Source organism: Neoarius graeffei, chromosome 12, assembly GCF_027579695.1.
Source record: "Neoarius graeffei isolate fNeoGra1 chromosome 12, fNeoGra1.pri, whole genome shotgun sequence".
NCBI classification, from domain to species: Eukaryota; Metazoa; Chordata; class Actinopteri; order Siluriformes; family Ariidae; genus Neoarius; species Neoarius graeffei.
In genome coordinates, this window is record NC_083580.1 from 52,714,125 (window position 1) to 52,736,189 (window position 22,065).

The following is a 22,065-nucleotide window of genomic DNA, read 5'->3' on the forward strand; positions in this document are numbered from 1 at the left end:
CATCAGAAAAATCAGACTTTAAATAATATGGGTCAAAACCATACACATCTATCTTCTCTGTGTATCGAATCTTCGCTCGAGCGTTCAAATCCTGGTAACAGTGAGAAAATTCAGCACTGTTTACAGACACGTTTCAGTGGCTGCCATCCTAGTTGCTTTGTATATCCACCATCATGGCGGACGCTCGTGACGTACCACATTTTGATCACGTGGTTGCGAGTCATGTACACATTCACCCCGCAGGGCAGCCCATCTGCCATATGGCACACACTTACGTGGGAAACCAGCCTGCCGCATCAGACGCTTCTTGGACAGGACCTTCATCGCCTGTTGGGACACGGACACATGGAAACAGACAAGACAATTAGTGCAGGAACTCAGAGTACACACACATACACACAAACACCCTAGTCATTCAGGATATATACAGTTCAGTGCAAAAGTCTGCACACCCCATTTCAAAACAGTGAAAGCAACAAAACTGTTAACGTTTTCTCATTATTACAAGAAGTGCATATTCATATATACAACCCCGATTCCAAAAAAGTTGGGACAAAGTACAAATTGTAAATAAAAACGGAATGCAATAATTTACAAATCTCAAAAACTGATATTGTATTCACAATAGAACATAGACAACATATCAAATGTCGAAAGTGAGACATTTTGAAATTTCATGCCAAATATTGGCTCATTTGAAATTTCATGACAGCAACACATCTCAAAAAAGTTGGGACAGGGGCAATAAGAGGCTGGAAAAGTTAAAGGTACAAAAAAGGAACAGCTGGAGGACCAAACTGCAACTCGCTAGGTCAATTGGCAATAGGTCATTAACATGACTGGTATAAAAAGAGCATCTTGGAGTGGCAGCGGCTCTCAGAAGTAAAGATGGGAAGAGGATCACCAATCCCCCTAATTCTGCGCCGACAAATAGTGGAGCAATATCAGAAAGGAGTTCGACAGTGTAAAATTGCAAAGAGTTTGAACATATCATCATCTACAGTGCATAATATCATCAAAAGATTCAGAGAATCTGGAAGAATCTCTGTGCGTAAGGGTCAAGGCTGGAAAACCATACTGGGTGCCCGTGATCTTCGGGCCCTTAGACGGCACTGCATCACATACAGGCATGCTTCTGTATTGGAAATCACAAAATGGGCTCAGGAATATTTCCAGAGAACATTATCTGTGAACACAATTCACCGTGCCATCCGCCATTGCCAGCTAAAACTCTATAGTTCAAAGAAGAAGCCGTATCTAAACATGATCCAGAAGTGCAGGCGTCTTCTCTGGGCCAAGGCTCATTTAAAATGGACTGTGGCAAAGTGGAAAACTGTTCTGTGGTCAGACGAATCAAAATTTGAAGTTCTTTATGGAAATCAGGGACGCCGTGTCATTCGGACTAAAGAGGAGAAGGACGACCCGAGTTGTTATCAGCGCTCAGTTCAGAAGCCTGCATCTCTGATGGTATGGGGTTGCATTAGTGCGTGTGGCATGGGCAGCTTACACATCTGGAAAGACACCATCAATGCTGAAGGGTATATCCAGGTTCTAGAGCAACATATGCTCCCATCCAGACGACGTCTCTTTCAGGGAAGACCTTGCATTTTCCAACATGACAATGCCAAACCACATACTGCATCAATTACAGCATCATGGCTGCGTAGAAGAAGGGTCCGGGTACTGAACTGGCCAGCCTGCAGTCCAGATCTTTCACCCATAGAAAACATTTGGCGCATCATAAAACGGAAGATACGACAAAAAAAGACCGAAGGCAGTTGAGCAACTAGAATCCTACATTAGACAAGAATGGGTTAACATTCCTATCCCTAAACTTGAGCAACTTGTCTCCTCAGTCCCCAGACGTTTACAGACTGTTGTAAAGAGAAAAGGGGATGTCTCACAGTGGTAATCATGGCCTTGTCCCAACTTTTTTGAGATGTTTTGTTGTCATGAAATTTAAAAAAATCACCTAATTTTTCTCTTTAAATGATACATTTTCTCAGTTTAAACATTTGATATGTCATCTATGTTCTATTCTGAATAAAATATGGAATTTTGAAACTTCCACATCATTGCATTCCATTTTTATTTACAATTTGTACTTTGTCCCAACTTTTTTGGAATCGGGGTTGTGTGTGTGTGTATATATATATATATATATATATATATATACACATACACACACACACACACACACGTATCGTGAAATACCGTGACCGAGGTCTTGAAAGTACTGAGCGAGGCCCTCTGGGCCGAGGTCAGTATTCAAGGCCGAGGTCACGGTATTTCACCATACGGACCGACCTTAAGATGGTAAATAATATATTTATTTTTTTCTTTACCAAATTCTAACAGAAAACGAGAGCGCCCGAAAGGGAAAACCGAGCCGAGCCGCCATTTTGAATCCTCATTCACGGCTGTAATGCAAATTGCTTCCTCCTCGGTATACAAGTGCACTTCCTATGGCAGGAAAAAAACCTACATTTTGCCACCTATGTAGTCCCCTATTTATACAAATAGGAGTCATTCAGGATTCAGCCATGTTTTTGCTTGGCGTTAGCAACAGCTACAGGTTTTTAGCTTTCTCCTGAAATGTTTTCTTTTATTTCTTCTTCCTCAGGGTAGTAACACTCGCTTTCACTGTGAACACTGTCGTTATCGCTATCCATGCAGTAGAATTAATGCTGTTCTCCTGAGAAATGCGAAAATAAATGCTGACAAAAAATGCTACTATGTTTGTTGTTGTTGTGAATGAGTGAGTCGCCAGAGGTCTGTAACTGGGGTCCGTACCGTAGGATACGGACCTGCTCGCCAGCCAATCAGAGCCCAGGATTTGGACCGCAAAAAAAATAAATCAGCAATTATTTCTGGAGACACACAGTGCCAGTCAAAATTTTGGACACACCGACTCATTCATAGACTTTTCTGTATTATGACTATTTTCTACACTGTAAACAATACCGAAGATATAAAAAAAAGATATGGAACAACATCTGGAACATATATGGAATTAAGTGTTACAAAACAAAATGTTTGATATTTTAGATTCTTCAATGTATCCAGCATTTATCTTGATGACACTTTGCACACTATTGGCATTATCTTAACCAGCTTCATGAGGGAGTCACCTGGAACGCTTTTCAATTAACAGATGCCTTGTCAAAAGTTAATTAGTGCAATTTCTTGCCTTCTTAAGGTGTTTGAAATCAAACAGTAAATAATAAATAAAAATACATTAAATAGCGCTATTCCACAACTGTAGTAATCCATATTATGTCAAGAACCGCTCAACTATGTAAAGAGAAACGACATCCATCATTACTTTAAGACATGAGGTGTCTTTTCATGAATAAAATTAAAGAAGTGCGTGAACACGTGGGTAGGACTCACGTAGTAAGTGTTGTCATCTTCATTGTAGGCCAGTTTGACAACTCCGTACGACCCCTTGGTTCAAAAGAAAGAGGAGACTTGTGTGAGAAACAGCAAACACATCACACATTGTTAGGAAATATATGAACATTTGCTACATTTTTCTTTAATATTCTGACAGCAGAACCACTATACTTCAACAAATTACAATACAACTCAGAACAAATCATTTTTTTTTTATTAAAGGAGAACTGAAGGCAAATTTATCATCAATATTCTATTTCTCTCATTTTATTAAATGTAGGAACGCATTTCTGACAGCTATTTTGTCGCTGCTATAGCAAGGTATGAGTGTTTGAAATATGCTCTGTAATACATCAGTCCATATGTCAAAGCAATGGCCGTAAACGAGATTCGTTGAGACCTGTGTGAGACATCGTAGGATGGAAGTAAAACGTACAGCGGAAATCTAAGTGACCAACATCTGCCAACGTTGTCAAAAGACGCGCACGCCCTCTTTCGAATGCTGACGTAATCAAGCCGGAAGTTTTGTTTGTTTTGATAGCAATCAGGAAAGTTTGAAAAAGTAGGCAGTAATCGTCATTGAAACTTCTTTTTGTGCAATATTTCATTTGGAAAACAGTTTTCAAAATGGCGGCACTGACACCTGGCCGACACTTGACGTTTCGAAGTCTCGCACAAGTCTCGCACGGATAAGCGACGCCTGCCGTGGACCAAACGAACTAAATTCAACACGGCTAAAAACCGAATAGGCCGATAAGTATAATATTTAATTGCAACTAGTTGCCAATACGAGTCACGATATAAGGTTACTAAAACCAAAAACGTAATTGAATAACACGTTAATTAAGAAATAAAGCAAGTTTAAAAATGACTTCAGTTCTCCTTTAAGATCTTTCCCTGACAGCGCCAGAATCCTTAACAGTATTTTATAAACTCTAATAATGCCTCATAAAGCTCTGAAAAATTAAGGAATTAAACATGACTGGAGCACAATATTATAGAAAAAGGAAAATTAATATGTACTGTATGTTATCGGAAAAAAAAACCCAAAAACAAGTGAATAAGGTGACCAGCATCTCATACCTGAATGATATCTCTCTCTCACACACACACACACACACACACACACACACACACACACACACACACACACACACACACACACACACAGCAGGTCCAGTTGGTGGAGCAGATTGGGGATCCAGCATGAGCTCTAGAGCTCAGACACAGAGATGAAGAGACAGCAGGAAATCTCTCTCACACACACACACACACACACACACACTGCTCCTCTCAGGATCACAGAAGTGTAATAAATGAAAACCTGCTTGGCGATTTATACATTTATTTATTTTGTGAATTCAAAATAGCGTTTGCAGCAAAACTATCACTGACTCCTTGCACCCCATTTAAATCACGTTCTAAACCACTGGTGCGTTCTGACTTAATCCATGCTGACTTAAAGCGATTAAGCAGGAAATTTTGAAATTGCGGGGTTATGAAATGTCATCATTATACATTAATACAAGATGTTCTAGATGAAAAACATTAAGTGGACTTTAGCTTAAAAAATATGTTCAAGTTGTAACATTAGTCCGTTAGGCCATTTCCCCGGGTGTGGCCTGCTGGATTAGCCAGATACGCGGATGTATTAGGAGACAAAAACGCGGGTAGCACTGCGTGACGTAGGATTCTGCACGACAGCATACCATGTCACGCATCAAACGGATGGAAGATTAGCAGATAAATATACATTTTTAAATAAACAGGCGATAAACTAGCCACTACTTCATTTTGATTCCTTTCCTAATACTGCATTGCTATAATTTTTGTGGACAAATGCAAACAAATTGACCGAGAAGTCACGTTGAGACCATAACACAGGGTGTTTCAAAAAATCTGATATCACTTCACAATCGAATAACTTTGCCAATTCTCGTTCAACTGACCTCAAATTTTAAAAGCATGTGTGAAAACAGGTCAAAATTTTATCTTTAATGCTTTTTGTTTTTATCTTTTTAGGTCTAGAAATGCCATTCGCTGGAAAAGAAAAGGTGTTTTGTGTGTTAGAGTACGCTCGAATACAGTCGAACAAGACTGTGCAGCGTGCATTTTTGAGAGAATTCTCTAAAACTGCACCAACTGCAATGCAGATTTGGACACGGCACTAAAAGTTCAAAGAGGAAGGCTGTGTGTGCAGGGCAAAAGGATTTGGATGACCACCAGCATCAGAAGAGACGGTCGAGCGGGTTCACGAATATTGAAAATTTGTGAAATCATTCATGGAATCCACATACCTTTTGAATTTCTCATTCAAATTTTGAGGAATAAAATATTTTATTTTTTTCGCGGTGCGGTTTTCATCAAATTCTGCGCTCTGATTGGCTGGCGAGTGGGTCCGTATCCTATGGTACGGACCCCAGTTACTGACCTCTGGCAACTCGCTTGTTCACAACAACGAACACAGTAGCAATTTGTGTCAGCATTTATCATTTTATAAGATTTATTTATAAGATTATCAAAAATCTTATAAATTTTTGCCAGCATTTTTCAGCATAATAGCATTAATTTTACATCATGGATAGCGATAACGACAGTGTTCACAGTGAAAGCGAGTTTTACTACCCTGAGGAAGAAGAAATAAAAGAAAACATTTCAGGAGAAAGCTAAAAACCTCCAACTTGCTAACGCCAAGCAAAAACATGGCTGAATCCTGAATGACTCCTATTTGTATAAATAGGGGACTACATAAGTGGCAAAATGTAGGTTTTTTTCCTGCCATGGAAGTGCACTTGTATACCGAGGAGGAAGCAATTTGCATTACAGCCGTGAATGAGAATTCAAAATGGCGGCTCGGCTCGGTTTTCCCTTTCGGGCGCTCTCGTTTTCTATTAGAATTTGGTAAAGAAAAAAATAAATATATTATTTACCATCTTAAGGTCGGTCCGTATGGTGAAATACCGTGACCTCGGCCTTGAATACTGACCTCGGCCCAGAGGGCCTCGCTCAGTACTTTCAAGACCTCGGTCATGGTATTTCACGATACGGTCCTCCCAGCTGGTAAATAACATATACACACACACATATATATATATATATATATATATATATATATATATATATATATATATATATATATATATATATATGAGTGATTCCACGCTTATGAGTACTGAAATGGGGACATGAACTTATTTTTAAAAATTCACCTAAAACCATTTCTTTTTTTTACCATCAGGTCACAAAACATGTAATCTTTAATGCTATAATTCTTGAACAAGTTATAAAAAAAAAGATGTGCTCTTAGCATCAAATGCTTTTATTCCATATTTTGTTGCTTTTTTTGGGGGGAGGGTTGTTTTCGAGTAGAGTTTTTATTTCATCCTCGGTTGGTTCAGCAACACAGTCTGCCATTTTGTTTTTCTCTATTCACAGTATATGAGCTGATAGCCTTGTAGTAGAGTAGCCAATCAGATTGCTCATATCCAGTGAATATGAATAGAATAATTTAAAAAAAAGTGTGTATATACTGTAAATAATAAAAAGTATATATATGAGTGATTCCACGCTTATGGGTACTGAAATGGGGACATGAACTTATTTTTAAAAATTCACCTAAAACCATTTCTTTTTTTTTACCATCAGGTCACAAAACATGTAATCTTTAATGAATGATATGTTAAAAGATAACTTTAATTTTCTGAGATGTAATAAAAACATTTATATGCCAAAGTCAGAACGTAACAGAAGTGTTGTGGACATATATATTCTCAATTTTAACAATGTAGAATTACTTTTTGAAACATAGGAAGGTGATGTTTTAGCAAATATAATTAATAAACATGTGTAGTAGAATAAACATACACATTCTTTCAATAAGATTAACATGGTATATAGCTAGATTGTAATTAATTTGTAATAGACGCGAGATGGACAATCGTAACAGAAGTAATGTAACAGACATCATTTTGGAACTCATAGGCTTGACTTTGGCATATAAATATGTTTTTATTACATCTCAGAAAATTAAAGTTATCTTTTAACATATCATTCATTAAAGATTACATGTTTTGTGACCTGATGGTAAAAAAAGAAATGGCTTTAGGTGAATTTTTAAAAATAAGTTCATGTCCCCATTTCAGTACCCATAAGCGTGGAATCACTCATATATATATATATATATATATATATATATATATATATATATATATATATATATATATATATCTCAACGTTAAGCCTGTTCAGTTTCATTTGCCTCGACTATGTAGTTGCTGGGATATTTACATCTCAAATAATATCACATTTTATGAAACACCCTGTATTAGCAATGACAGGCCATTTTTTTAAGTAGTTGTCATAGTGTTGTGTAACGTATCAAATTGAAGAGCATGAAGATCTGAATTGAAAATTTGTTTAATTTTGTAAATATGTCTAAAAAAACCCAAAAAAGTTACGAACATCTGAAAATCCAGTGTTTATAAAATTTCCATTTCTGCCCGTTGCCCTGGTCACAAACCAGCAATCATTTTCCATTGGTTTAATTTTCCATTCATGAGAAAAAAAAAAAAACCTCAATCAGAAATGAATAGACCAAAAAGCCAAAAAAAAAAAGATGTAGAATTTTGAATATTAGGGTAAGAATTACAGATAAAGGCTTCTTCTTCTTCTTGTATATCACAATTATGCACCTAGAAGGCTTAAAAGTAATACATCAGTGAAATTAGTCCATCCTTTGTGTTCAACAGGCTTGTAGTACTCGAGTCCGACTCGTGCCCTAATTTTAAGGACTTGTGACTTGACTTGAGCACTGATGACTCGGACTCGTGCATTAACTGCATTCGGACTTGTAAATTGGAGACGAGGACTTGGATTTTTTTTTATTTTTTGTAAAATGCCATAATAATTCGGCATAAGATGTTTATACCTACATTAATTTTTATACTAATTTCCTGCAAGAGAATGCACATTCACCTGTTCATATGTCATGTTCAGGAACAAACTAACATTAATGGCGCTAAAATGTGTGGAGAGAAGCCCCGAGGATTGTCTGCTTTGCTTATACAGACTTCTCGTGCAGCGGGAAAAAATGCACTGCTATGTGTTCCATATGTAGAAGAACTATTGAGGAGACGACGGGGACAACCTTGAACTTCAATCGTCATTTGGAAAGACTGCACCCAGAGAGGGAAGTGACACGCTATGTTCATCGCTCTGTTGATAGCGGGGCTTGCTGAGTGATGAACTAGCTAGTGTTAACTCTCTCATGTTATTTGCCCTGTTGATAGCAGGGCTTGTGTCGGACTCGACTTGGATCAATAGTGGACTCGACTCGAAATTTTCTTTAATGACTCGGACTTGAACACTGGGGACTCGAGACCGGACTCGTACTCGAAGTCTAGTGACTCGACTACAACACTGGTCAGGAGTTAGCGGTAGTACTAAATGTACAGATGACGTCTCACAGAATACAAAAAAGAATCACAATCCATCACATTAGAGGCAGGAAACGGTTTATAAATTAATATTTAAATAATAATGAAATTACCTTTCCGATCTCATCTTTCAGCTTGTACTGGTTCAGCTGCACGCAGTCCTTGTGGAATAAAAGAGAACATTTAAAGAAAATAAAAAAAGTCATGGAAATTTAATCACATCAAAACTGCACACTGGTTTAAATGGTATTTGGGAAAGGATGGGGATTTTAGCTCGCTTGTGTGTGCGCATGTCTCCCTTTATTCAGGTCACAAAAAATACGGTACTTGCACAGGCCTATAAACCACACACACACTTGTGTAGAAGTACCTGGCTCATTTCTGCACCTTCTACAGGGAGTATAGAGTATTCCAGTGTACTCTCCATTATTCTAGAGAGTATTGTCGGATGTTAAAATGCAGGATTAAAAGGGATCCTCCAGCGGATTTATCCTCAAACTTATTTGAAGTAAAAGTAGTCGCAGATTTCAAAAATCAAACTTACATTTTCGGAGACCAAATAGTGTTCGAGAAAAATGAAATTTTTTTTAAAATGCCGGATGGGCTTGACGTATGTGATGACGTCACGTGTAATAGTCGCTTGGAGCGACTCAGTTGTTTATATTCTCTGTTTACATCGTAGTTTTGCTAGTTTTACAAGTACACTATATTGCCAAAAGTATTTGCTCACCTGCCTTGACTCACATATGAACTTAGTGACATCCCATTCCTAATCCATAGGGTTCAATATGACGTCGGTCCACCCTTTGCAGCTAGAACAGCTTCAACTCTTCTGGGAAGGCTGTCCACAAGGTTTAGGAGTGTGTTTATGGGAATTTTTGACCATTCTTCCAGAAGCGCATTTGTGAGGTCACACACTGATGTTGGACGAGAAGGCCTGGCTCTCAGTCTCCGCTCTAATTCATCCCAAAGCAGTGGCGGCTGGTAGTCTTTCAAAGAGGGGAGGGCTGGTCGGTTACGATATTTCCAGATTTTAAAAGAAAAAACATCAATTTTGCCCATACTCTTGCCTCTGATCTGGCTGATTGTTGGCAGCGTCACAAACTGTGAAATAACAGGTTCTTTTGGCCCATTAGCCTACTGTCCAATATACATGATGGTGGTGTTGGGGGGGGGGGGGGGGGGGGGTATATTTTAACATTTTATATTTTAAAATTGTGGCATGTTGTTTAAAAATTGATCATTATTGAAAGCAGCTCTTTGTCAGGAACCTCAGCAGTAACAGCAGAGTGTTCTGGAATAGGCACAAGCACTGACCTTGGGGAGCCAAACATAGAGCTGGGTGCCACACATTTCATTCAATGACACTTTCCCTATATTTTACTTATTTTGACTGAGAAATGTTTTATTGACAATGTTGATAACCCTTCACTTTTAATCCAGGTCTGTAGTGTGAAATGTTCTCGGCTGTGTTTTTGTTTAAAAATGTTTTCCAAATTGTAGCTGTGTTTAATTCATATCCAGAAAAATATATATTCCAATATAATATACTCAGCATAAACATTTTAAATAGATTCTATATTTTTGGTCCATCCATGACATATTACTAAAGTAGCCTATTTACTGTTGTTGATGTGGGTCACTTGCTGTTAGCCAATTCACTTTCTCGTACCAGGAGAGCTGAAAGGAACGAGTATTATTCCCTACCTTTTTCACCAAGTCAATTTGAGGCGTTGGTCTACCCTGCTCTTTAATTTTAATTTTTTCCTCGAAAGGAAGACTGGCAAATGGCTTCGCCAAAATTAAATCAGCAATGCTTGGCATCCGTGCGCAGCTTTCTTGCTAGCTGACTAGCCCCCTCAAGTTCAGTCACTCAAATAAACGAAATTTCTGGAACTAAGATAGCAAACTTGACAGCACTATATTTACACTTTATTTACAATGAAAATATATACAAACTAAAAAAGCTGGTAGAAACCGTATGTAATGAATGAAATCGAAATGTAAGCTGATCTCTTACAATACACCACAGCACTTGCGAATCCGCATGGGACTGAACTGAGATTCACCGCTGCCTGTCTATATTTGAAACGAGCTGTCAATCAAAGAAAATATCCGGCCGCTTTCACCAATCACCAGTCTCCTCGCGGAAACTGCCATGTCCCTCCCATGTGAAGCTGGGAGTCCATAGGCGAGCATTTATGCAGTATTTGTCCAATAATCGTCTTGCATTTTGAGATTGAAAAGCGCATAGTTCCCAAATGCCATTGAAGTCCACTGAGGCTGGGAGTCCGTGGGACTCTGTGGGCGGGCGTTTTCGCAGTATTTGTCCAATAATCGTCTTGCATTTTGAGATTGAAAAGCGCATAGCTCCCAAATGCCATTGAAGTCCACTGAGGCTGCGCTGCATCGCGCTGTCACAAGGGGGAAAAACTCACGCACACATTAAAGTTATAAGGGAATGATTTCGCACTGTAGTTGGGTTGAGCACATACATTTCTATGATTCTGGATCTGAAATAGCAATGTTATAAGGTCGGCTATAACATAAGCCTAGCGCAATTCATCCTACATGATGTTCGTCATTTTTAGAGGAGGCTGAGCCTCCCTCGTTGTCTTAGAGCAATCGCCCGTGTCCCAAAGGTGTTCTATCGGGTTGAGGTCAGGACTCTGTGCAGGCCAGTCAAGTTCATCCACACCAGACTCTGTCATCCATGTCTTTATGGACCTTGCTTTGTGCACTGGTGCACAGTCATGTTGGAAGAGGAAGGGGCCAGCTCCAAACTGTAAAAACAGTCTGCATGCCTAGGTGCTTGATTTTATACACCTGCGGCCATGGAAGTGATTGGAACACCTGATTCCGATAATTTGGATGGGTGAGCAAATACTTTTGGCAATATAGTGTATTTTACCGAATTTATCAGTTTTTAAATAAGTATGCCTCATTGTGTAGTACATAAATGCCACAATGATCCTAAAAAGAAAGTACAAGCTGGAACTCAACTGCATTTCCACAGAGTGTGCTTGTTCAGCTGTAGCAGAGGTTCACCGACACAAACTGGATCAGACATGAGACCTCGCGCTGCAAAATCTTTTATTCACATGATCTGCAGATAGCGTGTGGAAAAGTATGTGGCTGCGCACTCTAAAATCTCAGTTTAAAATGGCTCAACTCGCAGCGCAACAGGACACTTCACGCTCTAAATTTTTTTTTTAACATGATCCACAGCTGGTGCTGGGTAGATTAACAAAGAGTGTGTGGCATGGTTTAAAACAGATATTTTACAGCACGAGGTCTCGTGTCGGATCCAGTTTGTGTCATGACCTTCTGCTACAGCTGAACAAGCACACTTTGCATTTTCTCTGTGGAAATGCAGTTGAGTTCCAACTTGTGCTTTCTTTTTAGCATCATTGTGGCATTTATTTGCTACACAATGAGGCATACGAATTTAAAAACTGATAAATTCGGTAAAATACTTGTAAAACTAGCAAAACTACGATGTAAACAGAGAATATAAACAGCTGAGTTGCTCCAAGCGACCACTGCATGACGTCATCGCATATGTCAAGCCCATCCGGCATTTTAAAGAAAATCTTTCTCCAACACTATTTGGTCTCTGAATATGAACGTTTGATTTTTTTTTTTTAATCTGTGACTACTTTTACTTCAATTAAGTTTGAGAATAAATCCGCTGGAGGATCCCTTTAAGGCATCCGTATAAAGTCCTACTGAGTTTTATACAAGTTGCTCGTTTGACCACCACAGCAGGGGCGGTCCTGGGGGCGGTCCGACCGGGCAGCCACCCGGGGCGGCATCGCGGGGGTGGGGGGTGGGGGGGGGGCGCGAGCACGGGCGCGAAAAAAAAAAAAACGGTCAAAAAAAAAAATTCCCCCCCCCCCAAAAAAAAACAAGACGGGGGGGGCGGGCCGCCGGGTTTCACCCGGGGAGTAAATCACTCTAGGATCGCCACTGGACCACAGTGACGTTTCTGTGCATGTAGTTGTAGGTGGGAATCAAGTAAAAAAAATTTTAATTAAATTAAAAATCGAAACATGACTTTGGGGCCGTCAACAATCTGATATGCTTTGTTTCCGTTATTGTGTAGTAAAGGGAAAGAATAAACTCTAGATCAGTAGATACACTCAACTCGCCAAGTCATTCTCACTAGCAAGCTACACTGGAGCAAAAGTTTGCGTCCCTTCTGCTTTCTCGTTGAAAAAAAGAGAACTTTATCTCTATTTTACAATATATCTAAAAACAAACTGCTATAAATTACATTTGCATTCTTTAGTTTTGTTCTAAAGGTGTGCAACCTGTTGCACTGTGCCTCGCTAGTGTAGGCACGTAGCTTAACAAGCTTCTTATGATTTGCAAAATAATGCTGAGGTTTTGTTTCAAATTAAATAAATAAATAAATAAATAAATAAAGCGCTGGGATGTGCACTTCGCTTTCCCTTGCTGACGGCTGCTACACTCTGCTCGCTTGAGAACTTTACTTTGAATGAGATCAAGGTGTGTTTCCGGCCAAAAGGGGATTGGTTGAAATTGACCAGTCATAGCAGTGGGAACATCTTATTCCCGCCTCCAAAAGTCTCAAAATTCAACTGGAAAGTGAAGGTATCAGGTCGTGCACCTACCTGCAGATCAGTGATGGAAACTCGGTGTGACTCGACAGTGGGTCTACGAGGCAAGCGAGGAGACGAGTGAGGTGAGGTGATGGGCGAGTAGGGCAGTGAGGGGTATATGTAGCGCCCGTTGAGACCAGGTGAGCCGATGGGTGAGGAGAGGGTGTGTGAGCGTTCCTGCAGTGACAGCTTCCTGTCTGAGAGGTTCAGCCTACCACGGTGTTCCTGAGTGTCTGGGAAGAGAGCCTCAGGTCGGCTGGCTGTATGGGATAAAAGGTCACAGGATGGAGAATGGAAGGGCGGGGGTGGAGCTGAAGCCAGCTCAGGTGTCTCCGAGCTATCCATCTCCTCTGGCTCTTCCTCCTCAACATCACCCATTCTGCCTGCACTCGGTTCGTACTCCGTCACCACAATGAGGGACTCCATGTCAACGGCACAGGGGCTCAGGGGAGGGGCTAAGAGCGTGGCACACCCACGCAGCAGGTCTGGAAGCGTTTGATCAGGTGTCTGGGTTGCAGGAGTGGATGGGGCATAGCCGAGAGGGGCAGTCGCTTCAGTAGAAGGCCATGAGGAGACACAGGGAAACATGGTGTCCTTCCTGAAAGCCTCCCAAGCTCCCCTCCATCAGGAACACAGCAAAACTTTCTGTGAAGAGCAAGAGCTATGAGATACATACTGCCTCTGTTCCTCATAAACTAGAACATCTGCCTACGAAAGACAGACTCTGTTCCACATCTTAAAAATAGGACAGGATAAACAACTTGTTCCAGAAGTGACCTGATGTCAGGCTGCTCATTTAAAATAAATCGTTGGGCCTCATTTATCAATTTTCTTTTTCATTAAAGCTGTATGTAAATGCATTTGGAGGGGAAACCAAACTAAACTTTCCACCAGATTTACAAAAAAGTGTCAGTAACGCTGATTTTCTTCAAACCTCACGAGCAAACGTTGATAAAACGCCAATCACCTGTAAAGAGTAAAGTGTCTGCATGCCAGCTCTCATTGGCATTTAGTCACGCTAACAAACTGCCATAAAAAGGAAAGCTGAAAGTGTGAGGCAGACGTGAAAGTTAATTTGACTCACATCTATAAAATAGCAATAACAATATTATTCCGTAGTATAATAGCACCTGGGAAAAAACAAAACACTTCGGCTGGTCCAGTGAACTTCAAGTTCTGTTGCGACATGATTATAAGGTCAGAATTTAGTACCAACAGCAGAAATCCAGGAGCCCAGCTTCCCTTCTGCCAACATTTCAGGCTGGTGGTGGGAGTGTAATAATATGGGGAATGTTTTCTTGTCACACACTGAGCTCCTTAATACCAGCTCAAGCGTTGTTTAATGTTACAACCTATTCTCAGTATTGTTGTGCTGATCACATGCATCCCTTCTTGACTACAATTTATCCATCTTAACACATTTTTGTTGAAAATAATTATTTCTTGATGAGGGATTTGTTTTTCTCTGAGTAAATGTATTTCAATTAAAAGTTAGGTTTATTTGTTTGTATTTCAGTGTGAGACGAAGCTACTTCACCAAAAGGTGGATTTTTTTCTAACCCTTTTTACTAATCTTTACAATAGGTACCAGTAACTGTGGTTACTGTACACACACACACACACACACACACACAATATGTCCAGTGGATATAAAAAGTGTACACACTCCGTTAAAATGATATTTTTTTTACATCAGAAAAAACTGAGACCAGGATAAATAATTTCAAAACTTTTCCCACCTTTAATGTGACCCATAACCTCACATCTCATTATCTCTAGCCGCTTTATCCTGTTCTACAGGGTCGCAGGCAAGCTGGAGCCTATCCCAGCTGACTACGGGCGAAAGGCGGGGTACACCCTGGACAAGTCGCCAGGTCATCACAGGGCTGACACATAGACACAGACAACCATTCACACTCACATTCACACCTACGGTCAATTTAGAGTCACCAGTTAACCTAACCTGCATGTCTTTGGACTGTGGGGGAAACCGGAGCACCCGGAGGAAACCCACGTGGACACGGGGAGAACATGCAAACTCCGCACAGAAAGGCCGTCACCGGCCACGGGGCTCGAACCCGGACCTTCTTGCTGTGAGGCGACAGCGCTAACCACTACACCACCGTGCCACCCCTGACCCATAACCTGTACAATTCAATTGGAAAACAAATCTGTTAGGGGGGGAAAACATAAAAATAAAACAAAACACACACACACAATAAGCTGGTTGCATAAGTGTGCACACCCTTAAACTAATACTTTATTGAAGCACCTTTTGATTTAATTACAGCATTCAGTCTTTTTGGGGTCGGAGTCTATCAGGCTGCCACATCTAGACTTGGCAATATTTGTCCACTCTTCCTTGCAAAAGCGCTCCAGATCTGTCAGATTGCTGTGAGGGCGTCTCTTGTGCACAGCCCTCTTCAGGTCACCCCACAGATTTTCAATTGGATTTAGGTCTGGGCTCTGGCTGGGCCGTTCCAAAACTTTTTGGGGGTCACTGATGAAATTCCTCTTCATCTTTAGCTTTCTAGCAGACATCTGAAGGTTTTGGGCCAAAATTGACTGGTATTTAGAACTGTTCATAATTCCCTCCACCTTGACTAAAGCCTCTGTTCCAGCTGAAGAAAAACAACCCCAAAACATGATGCTGCCACCACCATGCTTCACCGTGGGTATGGGGTTCTTTTGGTGATGTGCAGTGTTGTTTTTGCGCCAAACATACCTTTTGGAATTGTGGCCAAAAAGTTCAACCTTGGTTTCATCAGACTATAACACATTTTCCCACGTGTTTGGGAGAGTTGATGTACTTTTTTGAAAAATTTAGCCGGGCCTGGATGTTTTTCTTTGACTCTACCTCATAGTCCAGACATATGGAGAATGCAGGAGATTGTCGTCACATGTAGTACACAACCAGTACTTGCCAGAAATTCCTGCAGCTCCTTCAGTGTTGCTGTAGGCCTCTTGGCAGCCTCCCTGACCAGTTTTCATCTTGTCTTTTCATCAATTTTGGAGGGACGTCCAGTTCTCGGTAATGTCACTGTTGTCCCATATTTCCTCCACTTCTTGATGACTGTCTTCACTGTGCTCCATGGTATATCTAATGCTGTGGAAATGTTTTTGTCCCCTTCTCCTGACTGATACCTTTCAACAATGAGATCTTTTTGATGCTTTGTAAGCTCTCTGTGAACCCTGGCTTTTGCTGGAGGAGGCAACTGAGTAAATGTCTGAACTTTATTTGGGGTTAATCAGAGTCATTTTAACTGATGGCAGGTGTGAACCCAAAAAGACTGAATGCTGTAATTAAATCAAAAGGTGCGTCAACAAAGTATTAGTTTAAGGGTGTGCACACTTATGCAACCAGCTTATTGTACATTTTTTATAATGTTTTCACCCCTAACAGATTTGTTTGTTTTTCAATTAATTTTGTACAGATTATAGGTCACATTAAAGGTGGGAAATGTTTCGAAATTATTTATCCTGGTCTCATTTTTTTTTTTTACACATCAGAAAAGCCTCTCATTTTAACGGGGTGTGTACACTTGTTATATCCACTGTACATAATAAAAAACATTACACGGTGGTGCGAAGATATGAAGTTTATCTTCGCACCATCAAGTGAGTGAAGCGAATGAGTGAAAATATTTTCAACATGAGAAGATAAACTTTATATCTTCGCGCCACCGTGTAATGTTTTTTATATTATATGGACACATCCACACACACACAAAAAAATGCAAGTTAATCAGAAGAATTTTAATTTTGAACCGGTTTTCCATTTTGACAGCGGGCTTCAAGTCAGTGGAAAAACACTGGGAGTGATGTCATCGGAGTACATTTTGGAAAATAAGTCACTCAGATCCGCAATGTATTTCGTATGAAAAATGCGAGTTTTTCAACATGAGAAGATAAACTTCGTATCTTCAAGCCAATGTGTGATGTTCTTTTTAATATATAGACACATTCATGAACAAAAAGTACCCAAATGAATCAAAACAATTCATTGATTTCCTCACGAGTGGCACAGAGATTTGTGTCATGGTTTTGGTTCTCCATGTTCCTGGATGTAGTGCGTATGAAAAATATGAGTGGCGTATTTCCGAGTTTGGACACTCCTACTTGTTCATAGGTTTTTTTCTGTATTTAAACTATTTTCTACATTGTAGAGCAATACTGAAGACATCAAAACTATGAAATAACATCTGGAACATACTGTATATAGAATTATGTGGTAAACAAAAAATAGTTCATATTTTTGATTCTTCAAAGTATCCAGCGTTTACCTTGATGACACACTGCACACTATTGGCATTATCTTAACCAGCTTCATGAGGTAGTCACCTGGAATGCTTTTCAATTAAGAGATGCCTCGTCAAAAAAGTTAATTAGTGCAATTTCTTGCCTTCTTAATGCATTTGCGATCAAATAGTAAATAATAAAAATACAGTACAACCCCAATTCCAAAAAAGTTAGGACGCTGTGTAAACTGGAAATAAAAACAGAATGTGATCATTTGCAAATCATGGAAACACAGTATTTCATTGAAAATAGTACAAAGACAAAATATCAAATGTTGAAACTGAGAAATGTTATTGTTTTTAAAAAAAAAATATATGCTCTTTTTGAATTTGATGTCAGTAACACACGGCTAGTGGCCTAGTGGTTAGTGTGTCTGCCTCTCGATCGCGAGATCGGGAGTTCTATTCACGGTCGGGTCATGCCAAAGACAGTCATAAATTAAAGCCGCTAGCGGCCTTGACGGGCCCTCACACATGTGGCTCTGCAACCCAGGACATTCCGCCACCCAACAAAACAGTCACATGGCATATGTTCATCAAATGTTCAAAGGTGATGTGCATGTTGCAAATGCATATGACTGTGTGTAATGAGTGTGCACAGAATTGTATACGTTACCCATTCTCGTGAGTATTCGTGTGTGTGTGTGTGTGTGTGTATATTTTATATATATATATATATATATATATATATATATATATTAGGGGTGGGTATTGCCAAGGACCTCACGATACGATACGCATCACGATACTTGAGTCACGATACTGCGATATATTGCGATATTCTACATAGTTCACTGAAAAATGTAAACGCATTCTGTATCTTAAAATCCGAGTTGTATGTACATCAGATGATAGTGATAATTCATGGGACAAACTGAGTCAAAACAATGTAATTCTAATTATCCATGCCATTTTATTGTAACTATACAAGCGCAAGTTACAACATATTTGCAGGAACAACACGCTGTCTGGAACACATTGAAAAGTGCAGTGTGCATCTTAGTCTCCCTGAGCACAATGATGAAACAAAGTGCAGTGTGGGTCAGTGTCCACACACTGAAACTGAATTGAAACCTCAGTGAATCACGTTTCTTCTGAACTTTGAGTAAATACTCAAAATAAAATGCAGTGTCTCACACACACTAAAATTGAAAATGCAAAATAAAGTGCAATTTCTTGCCTTTGGTCTTAAATGACAAAATTAAGTTCACAGTTACAGTAAGTCACACATCACTGAAGTAGACGGGAGGACTTTGGCGCTGTCCAGTGTAGTTTGCTTCGGGTTGGGTTTCGGTGGCTCCGGCTGAGCTAATATGTCGGGGTGGTGTCATGCTAAGTAAGTTCGCAAGTTTGTTGTGTTACCTGAATAACTAATTGGAGCGAAACAGGTTTTGCAGAGTGCATACTCTTTGTCCAGCTCACTGTTTTTTTTCTCCTTTCCTTTGGAATCCAAAGTGCCTCCAAACATCTGCCTTAAAGTTCGGCAGCGTGTTTACATTAACAGCCATGCTTGCTTGTTTTTTTTTCCTCACTGCAACCACCGGGAAAAAAAGAGAAGACGAAGAGTGCCTTGCAGTGAGGTAGCGGCACAGCGACACCTTGCGGAGCGGAGGTGCGGAAGTCGTACTGGATTTACAACCCGTCTGAAACATGATTTATTATTTGAAAAAATATCGATATTCAAATTTTGAGTATCGATATTGAATCGGAAGACAAAGTATCGCGATATATCGCCGTATCAATAATTTTGCCCACCCCTTATATTTATATATATGATTGCAACTGTGGCAACTGTGTGTGTGTATATATATATATATATATATATATACACACACAAGTGTGTGTGTGTGTGTGTGTGTGCGCTACATGTATATGAGTGTGTTGGTGGCGCTATGTCAGGCATGTTATAAATCAATCCGTCAAAGCATTGAAAATTTTTGGCACATTTCCTGCTTGGCCAGATGGTGATGCTGTGCTAGGCATGTGATTTAGACGTGTCAAAATAATCAGAATCACGATATCCAATATTTTGTAAAGTTTAGGATCAATCCATCAATGAATTGAACATTTTTCCCCATTTCCTGCTTGGCCAGATGGTGGCGCTGTGTTAGGCATCTGAATTACACATGTGAATATCACAATCATAATACACAATAGACACAAACACGTTTCCTGTTTATGTGGCAAGATATTAAAATCATAAGGCCATTTCAACATATTACAAGATATCAAAAATCCCTTCGCAATTTAATATCAGCGACATCTTGGCATCACGTATAACAAATTTCACATGAATCTCATGAACCGTCTAGGAGGAGCATGTTAAAATTCATCATGTGTCAAAACACACATTCAAAACCCTATTCTTTCCTTGGCCAGTTGGTGCCGCTATACCAGACAGGCATATTGGGCGTCTAGATGTCATAATAATCACATTCTCTAATAACCTGAAAGGTTTCAGCCAACTCATTAAATGTATTATGACTTCATGACACATTTCCTGTTTATGTGGCGAGTATTAAAATTCATAATATTGCCATTTCAACATATTATAGCATATCAAAAATCCCTTCGCAATTCAACATCAGCAATATCTTGGCATCATGTTTGCCAAGTTTGACATGAATCTGATGAACCGTCTAGGAGGAGTACGTTAAAAATGACCATGTGTCCAAATGCATACAAGCTCAATTACCTCACTTCCTGTTGGGCGTGGCTAATGCAATGTATATATGAAAGTTGTTCGTCTTGGGACAAACTACATACGTACCGAATTTGGTATGCGTAGCTGAAACTATATGCCAATCCAAGGACTCCATGACATTAGGGGGCGCTATGAAGTCCCTGGGCCATGCCCGGGGCCAAACGTCTGTGGCTGAGAAGCGGTTACAATGACTGATGTGTGTATCAAATTTCATGAGTTTTCGTGCATGGGAAATGCCTCAAAAAAAAAAAAGAAAAAAGCCACGCGCGACAGAAAATAATAAGAATAATTAAAGCCGCAAGCGGCCTCGACGGGCCCTCGCGCCAGCGGCCAAAGGGGGCGGGGGCATGCGTCCCCGCGAAAAACCTTCCACAGCTTCTTCGGCAAGAGACATTACACCCACAATGGCGACAAAGCACAGAATTGGACACATGGCAACAATAGGGTCTCGCACTGTACTGTGCTGGGGGCCTAATAATAATGGTTCTCAGTAGCGGTGGCAGTCCAAGAAAAAGGGGCAAAATTTCGAGTGTAGACGACCATGGCAAGCGCCCCAATAAGGGTCTTGTAAAGAGTTTGCTTGCCAAGTTTGACAAATCAGAAGCTGCAATATCATTTCTGCCATAACCAGCACCCCCAGGGGCGAAAGTGCACAAAATTTGGCGTATATGTCAGGTGAGCTATGAAGAGTTTGCGTATGAAGTTTGATGACAATTGAGTAAATAGAAGATGAGATATAGATTTTAGAAGAATAAATTTTTTGGTTTTTCCCATGTCAGTAGGTGGCGCTATGCTGTACATGAGCGATTATGAGATGGAAAAATAAGTGTCTACAACAGCAACGTACTATCAGAAGGTAGTGGTGTGAAGGAAAAGCATTATGGAATTATTTACCAAAAACCCGTTTTGGAGAAATTGCGTCGGCCAAAAACAGCGCCCCCCATGGACGAAAATTCCCAAAATGTGGTATACATGACATGGGAGGAAGTAAGAGGGTGGCCGTGAAGTTTGATCAAATTTGAGGAAAGACTGGAAATTTTGCCCAGAAATAGCGCCCCCAGTGGCGAAATATCACAGAAATTGGGTAACATGTCAGAAGCCCAATGAGTGATTTGCGTGTGAAGTATGAGCAGTTTTGAGCAATTAGAAGATTTGTTATGAATTTTTAAGCATGTAAAATTTTGAAGTGAAAATTGATTGGCGTATAACTTCTGAACGGTTTATCCAACGTGAAACGTATTTAGTAACTTTTGTCAGCCATGTCTGTAGATGATGTGTATCAATTTTGGTGACATTCCCATGAACGGTCTAGGAGTTGCGCCGTCTTCGTGGCCATGCATTTCGCACAAAAGTGAAATTACCTCACTTCCTGTTGGGTGTGGCTAATGCATTGGCATTACATTTTTGTCCGGCTTAGTGAGATACATATGCGTTCCAAATGGCATGCCACCACCACAAACTATATGGCAACCAGGCACCGTAATGCGGGAGGCCAAAATCACAACGACTTAGGGGGCGCTATAGAGGCCCTGAGCCCCGGCCAAGTTTGGGCTTGTGTTTCTGAGTAGCGGTGGCAATTCTCGGAACTGGCGCCAAATTTCGCGCGT

General features: G+C 40.1%; 1 protein-coding gene across 1 annotated transcript in view; it reads right to left on the reverse strand.

The window, feature by feature from the left end:
- Positions 1-22,065, reverse strand: part of LOC132895413 (calcium/calmodulin-dependent protein kinase kinase 2) — a 107,431-nt gene that overhangs the window by 39,620 nt on the left and 45,746 nt on the right. The window contains exons 2-5 of the mRNA XM_060935998.1: positions 13,469-14,101; positions 8,945-8,992; positions 3,394-3,447; positions 276-327 (exon numbers count right to left, since the gene is read on the reverse strand). Of these exons, the coding sequence (XP_060791981.1) occupies positions 276-327; positions 3,394-3,447; positions 8,945-8,992; positions 13,469-14,044 (730 nt within the window). The 5' untranslated portion in view covers positions 14,045-14,101. The remainder of the gene's footprint in view (positions 1-275; positions 328-3,393; positions 3,448-8,944; positions 8,993-13,468; positions 14,102-22,065) is intronic.